Genomic DNA, 17,889 nt, shown 5'->3' on the forward strand with positions numbered 1-17,889 from the left:
ATTAATTTCTGTACATTAGTATACACATTTTAATATCATTTAATTTTACAGATGTAATGTATTTACACTTGCTGTGTCAGTGTTTAAGTTTCCTGTTTTGATTTAGGTTTCCTCTTTTACTCAGGAATTCAGCAAAATTTAGTGTTTGCTCTATTCATGATCTTTTCATCTTTCACCTTAAAAAATTCAAAATGAATAAAGCAATTACAAATAAGTGGAACTATTTTCAATGTATAGTGTTACATCAATAAAATTTACACAGAAAGTGAAAGATCAGATTGTGTTTTACATACTTTATAGGTGTTCTATTTTCTACATGACTCTTCTCAGCCACACAGATATTGTCTAAGTAATAATCCAATAACGCATTTCAAACCATACATTCTGAAGCATGTGTAGAGTCACTGATAAGGTATCACTAGAAATGTGTATTTTAAGTTCTGAAAAGGCTTCCAGCAAAAGAGGCACATAAACAAGGTCCTTTACATAACCCCACAAAAAGAAATCCACTGATGATTAGTCTGGAGATCTAAGGTGACCAAGAGAAGAACAAAGCACTGCCATAACAACAGAAATTTGGAACTTTATTTTGCAAACTGTGTAGTTATTTTTGACGTACTGCTACGCATAAAATAGGTACCTTATCACATAACAGCTGGGCTACAGTTTCAGGACAATACATATGTGTGATTACATACTGTGCAAGGTGGCATAGTGTTAAGACATTGGACTCCCATTAGGGAAGACAATGGTTCAAATTCCCATCAGACATTCAGACTCAAATTCTCTGCGATTTCTGTATATCGCTTATGGTAAATGTCGAGATGGTTCCAGTGAAAAGGGCTCAGCTGACTTTCCTTCTCATCTTTCCACAATCTGAGCTCATTCTACATCTGTAATAAGCTCATCATCAACAGGACACTGTATCCTCATCTTACTTCCTTTACAAGTGCACACATGGATTTCGATAAGCTCTGATAAAGAATGCAAGTTTTTAAGCTGAGCTGCCATGTTACAGTTCTCGTTTATGTGTATGTCTACTGCTCAAAGCTTCCTGTATCTATTAAGTGATTATGTTTTACTCTTTTCAGCAGTGAATTGTATGCATTATTTTCTAGTGCTTTTTTTAAAGTTTGTATGTTGTTGTTATTGTTGTTGTTGTTGTTGTCGTCATCTTCAGTCCTGAGACTGGTTTGATGCAGCTCTCCATGCTACTCTACCCTGTGCAAGCTGCTTCATCTCCCAGTACGTACTGCAATCTACATCCTTCTGAATCTGCTTAGTGTATTCATCTCTTGGTCTCCCTCTATGATTTTTACCCTCCACGCTGCCCTCCACTACTAAACTGGTGATCCCTTGATGCCTCAGAACATGTCCTACCAACCGATCCCTTCTTCTGGTCAAGTTGTGCCACAAACTTCTCTTCTCCCCAATCCTATTCAATACTTCCTCATTAGTTATGTGATCTACCCATCTAATCTTCAGCATTCTTCTGTAGCACCACATTTCAAAAGCTTCTATTCTCTTCTTTTCCAAACTATTTATCGTACACATTTCACTTCCATACATGGCTACACTCCATACAAATACTTTCAGAAATGACTTCCTGACACTTAAACCTATACTCGGTGTTAACAAATTTCTCTTCTTCAGAAATGCTTTCCTTGCCATTGCCCGTCTACATTTTATATCCTCTCTACTTCGACCATCATCAGTTATTTTGCTCCCCAAATAGCAAAACTCCTTTACTAATTTAAGTGCCTCACTTCCTAATCTAATTCCTTCAGCATCACCTGTCTGAATTCCACTACATTCCATTATCCTCGTTTTGCTTTTGTTGATGTTCATCTTATATCCTCCTTTCAAGACACTGTCCATTCCGTTCAACTGCTCTTCCAAGTCCTTTGCTGTCTCTGACAGAATTACAATGTCATCAGCGAACCTCAAAGTTTTTATTTCTTCTCCATGGATTTTAATACCTACTCTGAATTTTTCATTTGTTTCCTTCACTGCTTGCTCAATATACAGATTGAATAACATCGGAGAGAGGCTACAACCCTGTCTCACTCCCTTCCCAACCACTGCTTCCCTTTCATGCCCCTCAACTCTTATAACTGCCATCTGGTTTCTGTACAAATTGTAAATAGCTTTTCGCTCCCCGTATTTTACCCCTGTCACCATCAGAATTTGATAGAGAGTATTCCAGTCAACATTGTCAAAAGCTATCTCTAAGTCTACAAATGCCAGAAACGTAGGTTTGCCTTTCTTTAATCTAGCTTCTAAGATAAGTCGTAGGGTCAGTGTTGCCTCATGTGTTCCGATATTTCTACGGAATCCAAACTGATCTTCCCCGAGGTCAGCTTCTACTAGTTTTTCCATTCGTCTGTAAAGAATTCACGTTAGTATTTTGCAGCCGCGACTTATTAAACTGATAGTTCGATAATTTTCACATCTGTCAACACCTGCTTTCTTTGGGATTGGAATTATTATATTCTTCTTGAAGTCTGAGGGTATTTCGCCTGTCTCATACATCTTGCTCACCAGATGGTAAAGTTTTGTCAGGACTGGCTCTCCCAAGGCTTTCAGTAGTTCTAATGGAATGTTGTCTACTCCCGGGGCTTTGTTTCGACTCGGGTCTTTCAGTGCTCTGTCAAACTCTTCACGCAGTATCATATCTCCCATTTCATCTTCATCTACATCCTCTTCCATTTCCATAATATTGTCCTCAAGTACATCACCCTTGTATAGACCCTCTAAATACTCCTTCCACCTTTCTGCTTTCTCTTCTTTGCTTAGAACGGGGTTTCCATCTGAGCTCTTGATATTCATACAAGTGGTTCTCTTTTCTCCAAAGGTCTCTATAATTTTCCTGTACGAAATTTTGTATATACTTTCATAAATGCTGTGTGAGGAGGGACTCATTGGTGGGGAAAGACAGCAGTTGGGGCAGGAGGCAGTAAATTATGAATGAAACTGAGGGGGTATTGAGAAGGGGGTTTATGAAAAACAAGGATATCTACATCTCCACACATACTACACAAACCACAGTAAAGTGCAATGATACCTGTCTATAGAGAAGTGCCAAAGACAATAATATCTTTGGAGTACACATGCAGGCAACTAATCCTTATCTATGCAGGAAACTGGAAAATCCATTATGTACAAGAACCTCCCTTTAGCAGTTCCAAAAAAGATTTTTTTTTATCTATCCAACAAGACACTTCTAAAAAATCATACATTTTTTAGAGGACTGACACTTTTTATGGAATACAGTAAAACATATAAAATGCAAAAAAAGTAGCTTCATATTTTAGTTTACTCATTTTGAGAAGCAAAGAGTGATATGTGGTAATACATTAGAGAAAAACTTATTTGCCAAGGTCACTAATAATAACCAATATTTGCAATAACTGGTTTCAGTAATCAATGTTACCATCTGCAGACCTAGAAAGCACTTATACAGTGGGACTATAAACAAAGCAATTGTAATATACAGTGTAACACCATGCCTCAATGAACTGGTTATGGCATATGACCTAAAATAGCAGTAAAAGCACTCTTTCCCATGAACTGGCAGGTACGTAACAGAACAGAAGACTAATGCATCAACATGTCAAAACTAAAAGAACTATATATACAGTCATTCACCACATACACCTATCTTATGTCATTCACAATGCAGTACATCATTGCATCCAGGTCACTGCTAAATTGGGAGGCAGTGGCCAGTAAAGGGTAGGTGTTGACAACTGGACCAACATGTGTTGCTAGTTTAACATGTATTTCTTACTTGAAACCACATATGTGATTATATTACAGTGCAATGGCGACAACATGGATGAAAATAAATCTAAAACCATGTGCATAAAATCAGAAATTGAAACCTCAGAAAATAAAACTAAAACTATATGGAATGTAATAAATAGGGAAACTGGCAGGACAACAGGGAACATGTCTCAGGTAGAGATTAAAACAGGGGACAGTATCATAAAGAAACCTGAGTTTGTTGCAGAAATATTTAATACCCACTTTTTGAGAGCAGCAGAGAAGACAGGCTGTAATGGTTCTATGGAAGAATCATTGTCCCTCCTACAGAAAGCTATTAGCAACAGAATCCCACAGTTATCTTTACCTCCAGTTACTGTAAGCGAAGTCATCAATATTTCTAGTAAAATACTGAAACACTGTTATAAATTTGTTAGTCCCGTCTTATGCAACATATACAATACATCCCTACAAGAAGGGATTGTCCCTGACAGACTAAAATTGGCTGTAGTGATTCCTCTCTTTAAAAAAGGTGATAAAAGCATTGTTACAAACTGTCGCCCAATATCCCTATTAGCTACCTTCTCATTGATGTCATATGCTATCATATTCTGGGGGAACCAACCACTTGCAAAAAAAGTTTTCACCATCCAAAAAAAAAGCAATCAGAATAATGTGTGGGGTCCATCAAAGACACTCTTGCAGGCACTTGTTTCGGAAGATAGGTATCCTAACAACTGCCTCACAGTATATTTTTCCCTTGCTGACCTTTGTGTGCAAAAATTATTCTATCTACCAAATTATATTCATGGCTATAACACCAGAAACAAAAACACTCTACATTTTGAAATGAAACATCTCACACTGGTACAAAAAGGAGTTTACTACTCCAGCATTAAGCTGTTCAATGCTCTACTACTACATATCAAATGTGTTCATACAGAACTGCCAAAATTTAAACAAGTTCTCAAAGATTACCTAACAGAGAAATCTTTTTATACTGTGGATGAATATTTGAAAGAAAATGTATACCACCACTAAACTTATCATGTCTAGAAGTAGTTCAATTCATTTTATTGTGCATTTGAGCATTAGCACACTCTTTGTAACAACAGATTGGCTGTACCTGTATTTACTCTTGTAGGCCTAATATCTGATTTAACTTTGTGCTCTTATTTTTAACCTTTATTTGAAACTCCTTTTTCTGTTAAATGGTTGTTAAGTTATCTAGCTGACATTGTATCTATTACTGTATTTATAGTATGTCTTACTTAAACTATGTACAATTTGGCATTGAATTGCCCTCGTATTTATTGTAAGTTTAAATTGAATCCTGTACAATTTGAAACGTTCCATATCCTTGTGATTGACTCACTAACTGGATCTACAGAACACGAAATAAATAAATAAGAAATAAATAAATACAAAATAACTGCCATTAATAATTAAGGCAGACTCTAAAAAATATTCTTATGGTGTTAATTACACAATGTACCTATGTAGAAGCTGAATTTAGATTTGATACAGTTACTGCAAACTCCTATACAACAGATTACTTAACACAGGATTTAACAATTCATAAAAAACATAACTGAAACCAGTTATCGAGAATAAAGGTTATTATTAGCAATCTTGGCAGGTTAGTTTATCTTCTCTAATGGAATAATTTAGCAGTTGCATACAGAATACTTGAAATAAACAAACCCCCTATGTCTCCCCCCATGCCATCATATAATTTGTGTATGTTCTCCCAACCCCCCTCCCCCCCTCTCTTTTACCTTCTCATTATATTTCCTCATTTTCCCTCTACTTCAGACATTACTGTAACCAATAAGTTTGGTCTTAAGCTACCTTTGATCTAAATCCTTAATTAATATTATTAAAATAGTAAGAATTCCAAATTTCGTTGCCAGCAGTATCAGTCTCTCTTCTGACCCTAGTGCAATTTTTCTATTTATTCTTTGACAGTTTATCTTTCTGTCCTTTATTCACTATCTGTTATTCATTTCTAATATTAAATCATCATTAAAACTTTCAAAAGCACAACAGCCAATGTTCCGTAACTCGTACAAGGAATTATGGATGAATCCTGCATGCCAGTGGTCTTTTCATTTTTCCACAAGCAAACAGCATTTATACTTCAAACAAGGCTGTAAGTTAATAGCATGCTGTTCAGCTCAGTATGGCCACTTTTGATATTTCATAACCTATATCATCTGGCCTCCTCTCTTCTCCTATTTCCAGCTTCTCTGAATTGCACATATGAGAATTGTTCATACAGTCTCTCTCTCTCTCTCTCTCTCTCTCTCTCTCTCTCTCTCTCTCTCACACACACACACACACACACACACACACACACACACACACACACACACACACAAATGAGGCACCTTTATATTGAGAGTGATTATCTCTACACTGTTTGCTGAAAGGCACACACAAAAAAAAAGACAGAATTTTGCAAGCTTTCAGAAAAGTCCCTTTTCAGAGCTACAAAGCACACCAAATATTGCAGTTGTTGGCAGTCAGGTTGATGCCATGTTCCTTGACTTAGGGAAGGCATTTGACACTGTCCCACACTCTCGATTAGCGAAGAAAAAAAGGAAGAAGAAGAAGAAGAAGAAGAAGAAGGAAAAAAAGAGACTAGCAAATATTTAACCAGATTTTAGACTGAATTCAAGACTTCTTTGAAGACAGAACTCAATATGTTCATCTTAATTAAATAAAACTGACAGATATTTCGGGGGGCCCCTAGGAAGTGTGAAAGGGGCTGTCATTGTTTACAATGTATATAAATAGCCTAGCAGAAAGCATCAAAAGCTCCTTTAAGACAATGTGCAGATGATGTGGTTGCCTAAAAGAAAGTGTCAATGCCAGAAGATAGTAATCTTGAGCAGAATGACTGGCAGAGGACTGATGAACGGTACAGGCCCTGAATGTAAATAAATGTAGATAAGAAAAGAAATCCACTAGTGTATAACTACACTAGTGATGACACTTGCTGGAAACAGTATAATATCTAGGATTATCTATCAACAGTGACCTTCAAGTGGAATGATCACATAAAACTAACGGGGGGGAAAGCATGTGCAAGACAGATTCATATGAAGAATCTTAAGGAAATGTAATTCATCCACTATGAAGTGGCTTACAAGGTGCTTGCTTGACTGGTTCTTGAGTACTGTTCATCAATCTGGGACCCTTAACAGGTAGGGTTGATAGAAAAGAGAGAGAGAACACTCAGTAGCCAGGCTTTGTATGAAATGTCTTGTTTGTGCACCTTTCAACGAATTTGCACCTCTATTAATTTGTCATCTGTTATCTTTAATTCTTAAATTATTTACTCTGCACCAGGACTTTATCAATATTAAACCAGGCACAAATGATTTTCACGTTAGAAAAACCCTATATTTTATTGCAGTTTTCCTAGTGACAGCTTCAACTTTAAGCTTACAATTGATGTAGCCTCTATAATCACATAACACTTACCGTCTAATGGCTGAAAGGGATCATCTGCCGCATTCAGGCAAAGTAAAGGTACTGCTATCTTGTGCAATTTGTTGTGGAGTGTTGCCTGACTGTAGTAGTCAAATACATCTTTGAAACCAAACTGCTTCACAGTGAAGTTTGCATCAAACTCCCTTATTGTTCTGCTCTGTTAAAGAAAGAGTATCATCAGGAAAACTTTAGATTTTTTTTTTAGTACATTCTAAGATACACATTTCAAAAAGTTACAAACTTCATGCCACAGTTCACAAGTAAAAAAAATTTGGTCCTCATCAAAATTTTAAAGTACAGTATACATTGCTGTGCAGATTACTTTCACATGATGTGTCACTGCCAAGTAACATAGCTTGATGAAACTTGGACCATACATAGAGAGAACTGGTACAGTACAGAAGGTACATGAAAGAAATATACAACAAAATGAACAGGAATAGCACTTTTATTCATAGACAATTTTTACCTGAAGTCACCACAATTATGATGGTCTCCTGGACATTACAAAATGTGGGATACGATTCTTAATAGGGTGGACAGCAATGCCTGCTCTGCAAGATGTTCTCTTGCTGTCCACAATGTTATAGTTCTTGTGGTAGGGAATGATAGTGTGGTTGATAACTGCTGGATGGTCATTGTTGCCTGTCCACATGCTACAGTACATCTCCCTACCACATCCCACATGTATTCGATGGAATTTAAGTCAGGGGAACAGGCAGGCCAGTCCATTCGCCAAATACCCTCTCATTCTAAGAATTTGTCCCCCTATGCTGTTTGATGCGGTCATGTAGCACATCCATAAAAATAACATTAGGACCCAATACATCTGTGAAAAATACTTGTGGAGAAGGAGTACATTGTCACAATAACACTGACTGGTGAGTGTACCATGTTCAAAGATTTGGAAGTCAGTATGCCTATGCAACATTAAGCCTCTCCACATCATAGCACCTGGACCACCAAAGCAATCATGTTCGACAATGTTCCTGGGTGCATCTCTTGCCATATGAAGATATGTTCAGAATCACAACTCAGACTGAACCAGCTCTCATGCAAGAAATGCGCACAACCCCACTCCTTGTTGGTCCAGTCCCTTTGCTCTTGGGACCCACAAATGGTGCCACTTATGTGTGGGTATCAACGGAACACAACTTGGTGGCATTGGACAAGGAGACCACCCCCACCCCACTGTGGAGTGCAGGATTGCATGCCTTGCAGTACTGTCAAATGTGATGGCAACTGCACCCGTTGTCTAACACTTGTCTCTTCCTGCCTATTGCACAACGTCACCTGCTGCTGTAGATGAATATGGTAAACCACCTCCTCTCCTTTGGGCAGCAGTGCCTGTGATCTGGAATGCTCCCTATGCACAAGAGATACCAAACTCCTGGGCTATTGTTCTTTCAACTACTTCGTGTTGAGGTGCCAGCCCCCTTTCACACTACAGTCAAGCTGATCTTGTGCCATGTAACATCCAACTTTGTGCACAACTAAAGACCTCTGGCAACATGCTCCCACACTTTCATTCATTTAAACTGAGTAGTTAATATGCCATGTTATCTCATCTATCTCATACTTAAGTTTTGCAAAGCAGTATATACTGCTTCAAATTTCTCACTCACCTTGTCGTAGAATTTATTCAAAATTTTATTATATAATATAGCCATGTAATATTTAATCATTCCTAATTACATATTTATCTTTGAACAGAATGGAATGTCAACATATTGCTCTTGAATATAACAATTTATGCATAAAATAATTCAGATTTTACTATGACCTTTACATTGCTTTACATTTGCTTTAAGCAATTATGTTTCTGTATGTGAACAGAAATCCATATAGTACTGTTCAGTCAGAGCAGAATAAATGTTATTAAGCGTTGCCCCATTTGAGATGAAAACTGTACTTGCTCTTGGTTGCATAGCATGCAGAAACAATAGGATTACAGAAACCAACTTAATTGTTAAAAAAATAAAAAAAATAAAAAAAGGGGAAAGAAAGAAAGAAAGAAAACCACAGGGAGCTCTCCACTCAGCATAAGCTGGCATACTATCCAGTACTGAACTGTGTTATTTCATTATGAAGCTTGACCTGTGCAATCTTTCAGTCCCTTTATTCCAGACTGATTATTTCTCCATAAAGAGTCTTCTGCCAAGTTTCTTTAATTGTGATTTCTTAATCTCAAATGGTAAATTTTAAATAAGTTGGTTCAGGTAAGAAGAATCCCCATGTATAATCTTCTGGCCACTCATCCTTTGCACAGCACAGCAGCTATAGCACTCCAACAAACTACACAATTGTCTGAACTCATGGCAAATATTTTCAAGAGTGAAGATCTACCGGTAGCCTGTGGCTGGTTATGCATTTGTAAGCTGTCACGAAAGGTTTACAGAAGGTGGTGCATACTGGGTTAATGAACATAATTTCTAAGAGACTCAATATTATGGTTATTAGTCCTTCTATCCTTATAGCCAACCAACAAACAGTAAAACTTTCCTGGTAATATGGGGTAGAGTTGGTCTAAGGGCTGTGATGGTGCCACACAAATGGTTGTAAATGAAGTGGCAATATCCAATTTCCCTTAGGAAGGTTAAAACAAGGACCATCTTCCTTGTGTTGTCAGCTGTGACCTGTGGCAATGAGTGATAGAGATTGTTTTGTTTGTTTTGCTTTAGGGTGCAAAAAACAACTGGGGTCATACGTGCCCAAGTCAGAACTATAGAACACGAACACAGAGAGGAGTTAAACCACTATGCGTCAATCCCAATTGACAGAAGATAAGATAGCTAAAAACAAGCACTTGCGAAAAGAGCCAGAAAAGACACCATACAGAAATGGAGGTCCAAAACTAAAAATTGTATGGCCTTCACTATACTGCTTCAGGGGATAAAAAGTAAAACACAGTCGACAGTCCACGCATCATTCACTAAAATGGCTTATAAATAAGATGGCAAACCCAAGCTGGAATGTAAATGGTTAAAAAAAAGGGCAATCCATCAGGAGGTAGCGGACAGTTAAAATTTGGACGCAATGTGTACAAAGTGGTGAGGTGGCGGCACTTAGCAAATGATGATGGCTAAAAAGGCAGTGCCCAATATGCAACTGAGTTAAAATAATCTCCTCCTGGCGGGAAGACCAAGAGGAGGTTATTTCAAGACACTGGGAGAGGCTTAATAAGCCAAAGCTTATTCACGTGAAGGGAGGACCACTGGCGACGCCAAAGGGACACCACCTCCTGACAGATGGCAATGCAGAGATCATCGGAGGGAATACAGGCACTCGCGGGCTGGGTACGAGTACTGCAGCCTTGGCAGCAGTGTCAGCAGCCTCATTTCCTGGCAGACCGACATGACCAGGAACCCACAGAAACATGACACTGGCTCCACCGAGAGTGAGCAAGTGACAGTTTTCCTGGACCCACTGCACTAAGGGATGGGCAGTGTACTGCGCACATAGACTTTGAAGCACACTGAGTGTGTTTGAGTAGAGGACACAATTGAAAAGCCTGTGTCGCTGGATGTACTCTGTGGCCTGATAAAGGGTGAAGAATGCAGCTGTAAGAACGGAGGAGTCTGCTGGAAGCCAATATCAAAAGACACGGGTGCCAATGATGAAGGCACACTCTACCCCACAGTCGGTCCGAGAGCCACCAGTGTATGCAAAGGTACTATCGCGATGTTCCAGGCGGAGGTCATGAAACTGAAGGTGATAGACTGACGCTGGAGTAGTGTCCTTAGGAAGTGAATGAAGGCCTAGGTTAAAATGGGTCGCTTCATGAAGCCAAGGGTTCACCACCACTGTGAAAGTTGCAGGTAGTGTAAAGTTAAGCTGCCAAGGCAAGTGCCAAAAGTTGACTCCAGGAGGTAACAGAGAAGAGTGACAAGCCCCATACTGACGATCAAAGGAATCTTCCAAGCAGGAGGCATAGGAGGGGTGGCCATGCATGGCAGACAAACGGCATGCATACTGGCTGAGGAGAAAGCCACAGCAGTAGGACAGTGGTAGTTCAGCAGCATCAGCATACAAACTCTCAACTGGGCTAGTGTAAAAGGCACCCGTGGCCAAACGGATGCCGTGATGGTGGATAGTGTTGAGACGGCGTAACAGGGACGGTCACGCAGACACATAAACAAAGCACCTATAGTCAAATTTCGAACGGACAGGAAACCAGTACAAATGGAGGAGTGTGGTTTGATTGGCACCCCAGGAAGTACCACTGAGGACACGTAGGATATCGAGGGACTGTGTACAGTGGGCTGCCAGGTAAGAGACGTGGGAGGACCAAGTGTTTCCTATTGAACATGAGCCCCAGGAATTTTGTAGTTTCTATGAACACATGGGCAACAGGCCCATGATGTAGAGATGGTGGGAGAAACCATTTGCACCACCAAAAATTCACATAAACGGTTTTGACAGTGGAAACACGAAAGCCATTGTCGGTGCTCCTGGTGTAAAAATGATCAAGACAGCACTGAAGATGCTGCTTAGCGAGACATGTCTGTGGAGAACTGCAATAGATAGCAAAATCATCAACAAAAAGGGAGCCGGAGATGCCCAGTGGGAGACAGGCCATTATAGGGTTAAGGGTTAATGGTGATAGCAAAGAGGATGACACTCAGGATGGAACCCTGAGGCACACCATTTTCCTGGATAAATGTTTCTGAACAGGCAGAACCCCTACACATTTTGAAAACTCAGTCTTGTAAAAATGTCCAACGAAAACAGGGCAGGCGCCCACGGATGCCCCATGTGTAAAGAGTATGGAAGATACTAATTCTCCAGCAGGTGTCTTAGGCCTTCTCCAAATCGAAAAACACATCCACAGTCTGGGATTTCTGCAGAAAACCATTCATGATATGGGTGGACAAAGTAATGAGATGGTCAACTGCAGAATGCTGCACTCTAAATCCACACTGTCCATTAGTTAGTAAATGGCGACACTCGAGCCACCACTCTAGCCGGGCATGAATCATATGTTCCATTACCTTGTAAATGCAGCTGGTAATAGAGATGGGACAGTAGCTAGAATGAAGGTTTTTGTCCTCATGCTTACGTCCAGGAAATGTGCCCTCTGCCCAGATGTGGTTGTATGAGTTAAGCAGAAAGTACTTGCCCGCAAGGGAAAGGTGATGCAACATCTGAATGTGGATGGCGTCTGGCCCTGGGGTGGAGGATCAGCATGAACTGAGAACATGATCTAGCTCCCTCATAGTAAATGCGGCATTGTAGCATTCACGATTTGGAGAAGAGAAGGGTATCACTCGAGCTGCCTCCTCTTGTTTCCGATGGAGGAAGGCAGGGTGATAGTGGGAAGAGCTCGAAACTTCTGCAAAATGGTGGCCCAAGGTGTTGGAGATAGCAGTAGGGTCCATGATAACATCAGCTACTGTCAGGCCAGAAATTGGTGAATGGATCTTGGTTCCAGAGAGCCGTCAGAGGTTGGCCCACATGACAGAGGAAGGTGTGGAACTATTAAAAGAACTAGTGAATGAAATCCAGCTACCTCTTTTGCACTAAAAGCAGCCATAAATCCTCTTTGTGGGATCGGAGGACGTGAATGTTCCATTGCAGGAGAATCAGAGCGAGGAAGAGATGAAGAGATGTAGGGGCGTCACCTTGGTGGTGTAACAGTTGGGGAAGAGGCGCTACTACAGGACACAAAAGCTGGAAGATCCTGCTCCATGGGGTCCACAGAAGCATCAGCTCACTTGTGTGGTTGGCCTGTGGAGTCCAATGCTGAAAAATGGTTGTTGGTGCGCACTGGCAACACGGAGGCTGCCAGGCTAAGGTATCACATGGCGACACCACTGAAGAGGATCTTCGAGATGGTGAAGGACAAGACTGTTTGCCTTTAGTGGACTTCTTTGAGCCTTTCTGGTTAGATGAAGACTCGGGTGTTGTTTGGCTGGAGGGATGGAGGAAGTCTTCACAGGAGTACTCCTCATGTTCTTTTCGGCCTACCGGGGGGGGGTAGCTGGTGGTTTTGCCATTTGAGGCGAGAGTTTGACGGCTTGTTGCACAGCTGGACAGGGGGATGGCAAAGATAACATGACACTGGGTGGTTTCATAACCTCAGAGGTGAATTTGAGGTCACATGTCCGCATAGTGATGTCCTTCATTAAGCGAAGGGAAACAAGAACAGAACTATAGGTACCAAACGGGAGAACGCAGGGTTTGTGACTAGCCAGTAACTTGATAAGGTACCTTTTTCTTTACCCAGATCTCCTGAACAGCTCACTGGACAATCCAAAGGGGTGGCGGCATGGCCACCATTGCAGTTGATACAGTGGGGAGAAGAAGGTGGACGATGGCCCTCATGCACATCCCTACCACAGGTGACACATGTGGCTGGGTGTCGACAAGATGTTCAAGTGTGGTTGAAATGATGAGACTGGTAGCAGTGCATCCGGTTCAGAATGTCTGGCCAGACAGTGATAATTTCATAGCCTGCTTTGAGCTTGGACAGAAGCACCATTCTATCAAAGGTGAGAAAGAGAGTGCAGATGGGCACTAAGGAGGAACCTACCTTTTTCATTACACGATGGACAGCAATGACACCCTGATCTGAGACGTAAGATTGGATTTCGGCCTCAGTTAGACCGTCTAGCAAGCTGGTGTAAATTACACCACAGGAACAATTCACAGTTCTATGGGCCTCAACATGAACAGGTAACCACGGAGGAGCAAGGCAGCAAGCAGTTTTTGTGCTTGAGAATCAGAAGTGCTTTCCAAAAGCAAAGTGCCATTCTGTAAACAAGAGCAGGGCCAGCAATTTCATCTACATCTTTATGAATAATAAACGGATTTACCGTGGCGAAGGACTGACCATCTACAGTACATGAAACCACAGGGAACTGTGGTACAGCAGGAACGGTCTTTGAATTATTAGCCTCATTATGTTTATGTTTTGTAGATGTTCGAGTGGGAAGTAGATTTACTCATCGCGAGGAAATCCCCAATGATTGTCAGCATCTCTGATGGTGTGCTCCTTCCAACTGGGAGCCCTTCACAAGGGGGCACACCCACCTTAGGTGATTGTTCACACCTCAGGTTAAACTTCCCGAACACCTGTTAGAGGGACCAATCTGCAATTTGGGAAGGTGGGAAGGTTGCAGCTCAGGCAATCACCCCTTCCTGGGCGCGGCCTGTACTAGGGGGTACGTGTGAACCCTACCTGTCGACCCAGGGCTGGGAATTATACGTTACCCAGTCACCTGTTATGCGTCAGACGCATGGGCCGGCCTTCAGGAGCACACAGGGAGGAAGAAGAAAAAGAGAATCCTCAAACACCAAAGTGGAGGAACAAGAAGAGACAGGAAAGAAAGAAAGGAAAAGGGAGTGAAAGACAAAGGTGAGACTGTTCGCTCGTCAGTGAAAGAATGCAGAACATTCCCGATAACACCCCAGACATGTTCCCCATGGGAGGGGAAAAAGAATAGCAAGAGGATAGACATGCAGCACGGAAGGGAAACAATACTGCAAAGGCTGGGGCTCTGTGGTAGCCAAGCATGAACCCGCCAAAGAGTGGCGAGCCCCCTGGAGGGTGGGGGGTAGGGGGGTGGGGGAAGGTGATGGAGATGATGTGTATGTCACAGGTTAAGTGCGTATGGACATGTAGTGATGTATTGGACCAAGTTATCTCGCTGTAGTATGTAGTGATGCAACATAAAACTGTAGTGTCCATCTGAGAACAGTGAAGAAATGACCTCTACTTTGTAAAGGAAGTTTAAATGATTAAAAGTTCATTGGGGTGGACAGAGTATCCCACTTTTATAAGATATGACATCTGAGTTGCTTCTATAAGTGATCTTTCAGGATGTGTGTTGACAGTGGATCCATTATGGCGATTTCCTTACTTGTTTCAACACAACTGCCATGGACACCTAAGTGGTTCAGAGTCCGGAGGTATATAATGGAGGTTCTTGAACAACAGATACTAATTAATTAACTGAACAGTAATTGTCAATTTCATTTGAATTACTGTGGGAATAATTGGACGTGAGAATACTGTGTACTGGGACAGACACGACTTAGAGCCAGATGTTAAATGAATACAAATTGTTCCTGTGAAGGGAATAGCATTTTCCATGTAAAAAATGTCACTGAGAAAATCTAAGCAACAGAAGTATCTAGCACAGCAACTAAGTTTCCATAGACAAGTCTCGGCATATTCCAGTGGTGCAAAAGTATGTGGCATGAAAGCTTTCTAGAAGGTTCATACTAGCATATAAACACACCAGAGGAAAGCTGAGTTGCTCCCAGGAATCATACTGCTAATAATGGTCTCAATTCGGAAGAGAACCCAAAAGTTTCTTCAGGTTTGCCATATCCAGCTCAAACCAGTCATCAATGACTAGATCCCCACACATTTTCTATGGAATTAAGGTCAGGTGACTTAGTGGGGCAGTCACAGTATGATAGGGTGGTTTGACTGCTTTTCCAAGAGGGAATATAAGCATGCAGTCCTATAAACATGACTGCTGTCATTTTGGACAACAGGAGTGTTCACAGTACACTCATCACAAAGATGTCGAAGACAGACATGTCCAAAAGAACAGAAACATGTCCAGAGGAACAGACACCATTTTGATCCTGCAGCCATTTTGAATCAAGACAGAGAGGAATTAAAGAAATAAGATGGGAAGGCTAACCAAATATTGAGTTTTACTGGCAGGACACTTAGAAAATGTAACAGTCTACTAAAAAGATTGCCTACACTACACTTGTCAGCCCTCTTTTAGAATACTACTGCGCAATGTGGGATCCTTACCAGAGAGGATTGACGGAGTACACTGAGAAAGTTCAAAGAAGGGCAGCACATTTTGTATTATTCCGAAATAGGGAAGAGAGAGTGCCACTGAAATGATACAGGATTTGAGGTGGACATAATTAAAACAAGGCGTTTTTCGTTGCAGTGGAATCTGCTCATGAAATTTCTATCACCAACTTTCTCCTCTGAATGCAAAAATATTTTGTTGATGTTGATCTACGTAGGGAGAAACAATCACCATAATAAAATAAGGGAAATCAGAACTTGCACTGAAAGATATAGGTGTTCGTTTTTTCTGAGCACGGTACAAGATTGGAATAATAGAGAATTATTATGAAGATGGTTCAATGAACCCTTTGCCAGGCACTTAAATATGATTTGCAGAGTATCCATGAAGATGTAGATGCCAGTGGTTATTGATTTGTATCTATGGAGCAAGTGGAAAATTTGTGCAGAACCAGGATTCAAACCTGGGTCTCCCTCTTGGGTTCATAGTGGCTGCAGGATCAAAATGGCGTCTGTTCTTTGACATGTCTGTCAGGGAATCAGTGAGATCCCACAAGTAATGAGGCTAATGAGCAGGGCCACTACATCAGCAGTGTGTGGAAGAAGTTGAGAATTTGGGTCTGACAGGAGGCATGCTAGGATAGTCCGTGCAGTTGTGGTAATCATCGAGTCCAAATGCCATGGTGTCAGTGCATCTGCCTAGTAAGCAGGAGACCAGGGTTCAAATCCCAGTCTGAAATAAATTTACAATTGGCTCACTGTTATAAATCACTGTCCACTGGCAGCTAATGGCTTTAATTCCTTTGTGTCTTGAACCCGGTTCATGTTCGTGGTAACCTGAATGAGTGGGCCCAAGTTATGGCCCGGGGGAAAGGGGATCCAAAAAACATTACAATACCACCTTCAGTGCATTTAACACCATCAATGATTTGAAAATGAAGCAAAATCACACTCATTGGACCATGCTACATGGCTGCATTCCTTGTAGACACAATGGATTGTTCGCTTTGATACACAACAAATTTGCCAATTCCTTTCATCGTATGGTAACCGACTCGTCCAAAAATGATACCTGCTTTCTGCCATTCAGCATATTTCCATTTTCACTCCGCTTACAGTGCTGATGCCCTACAACCATCTAGTATCTATACACACACACACCACTTCACTGACACGACTTATGTCAGTAGTTGAAGGTAACGGGACTGCAGGTACCAGTTCTACACCACCTACATTGCGCCAAAGTGACAAGTGTGTTCTTGTACTGGGGTGACTAACATTTTGTCTGGTGAGCTTATATGAACTACAGTCAGAAGTTAAATGAATGCAAATGACTGCTTTGAGATGAAGGCAGTATACCATCTTCTATACAGAAAATATTATTGAGAAAGAAGAGGAGCCATATTCAGCAACCACACCAGATGTGCAGATTGGTGATACACACGTGTGAATATGTGCAATGTTGCACACATCTGGCATGGGCACCTTTGGTGAGGCGGAGGCCAATGTCACAGGAGAGTCATACGAGCATCCAGAGCAAGTCAAATGTAAGGCCAACTGGCAGCGATCTCTGCCTCTGTTGCTGTTATCCGTCTCACCTCTACCTGTGGACACTGCAACGCTCCAACTGTTTACTGCGTGTTTAGTGCTACAAATCATGAGTTTGTGGTTTATTTTGCCACAAATCATTCCTGCTTGGTTCATGGACTAAATGACCATTTATGTTGTTGTTAAAGAAGTTATTTATTTTCAATATACGTTGCAGCTTGAAGTGAGGATTATAACACCACTGCTGGCTGTAGATTATTGCCGTTTTAAAATGACAGTAGGATCCCACAGAAAAA

The 17,889-nt window shown here is 41.0% G+C and overlaps 1 protein-coding gene across 3 annotated transcripts in view; it reads right to left on the reverse strand.

The window, feature by feature from the left end:
- LOC126180574 (phospholipase ABHD3) overlaps positions 1–17,889 on the reverse strand; it is an 87,089-nt gene that overhangs the window by 34,346 nt on the left and 34,854 nt on the right. For all 3 annotated transcript variants that reach the window (XR_007536689.1, XR_007536688.1, XM_049924705.1), the window contains exon 7: positions 7,255–7,420. Coding sequence is in view for 1 of the 3 variants with exons in the window: in XM_049924705.1 (XP_049780662.1) it covers positions 7,255–7,420 (166 nt within the window). In the remaining 2 variants the exon portion in view is untranslated. The remainder of the gene's footprint in view (positions 1–7,254; positions 7,421–17,889) is intronic.

This window comes from Schistocerca cancellata, chromosome 1 (assembly GCF_023864275.1).
Source record: "Schistocerca cancellata isolate TAMUIC-IGC-003103 chromosome 1, iqSchCanc2.1, whole genome shotgun sequence".
Classification (NCBI taxonomy): domain Eukaryota; kingdom Metazoa; phylum Arthropoda; class Insecta; order Orthoptera; family Acrididae; genus Schistocerca; species Schistocerca cancellata.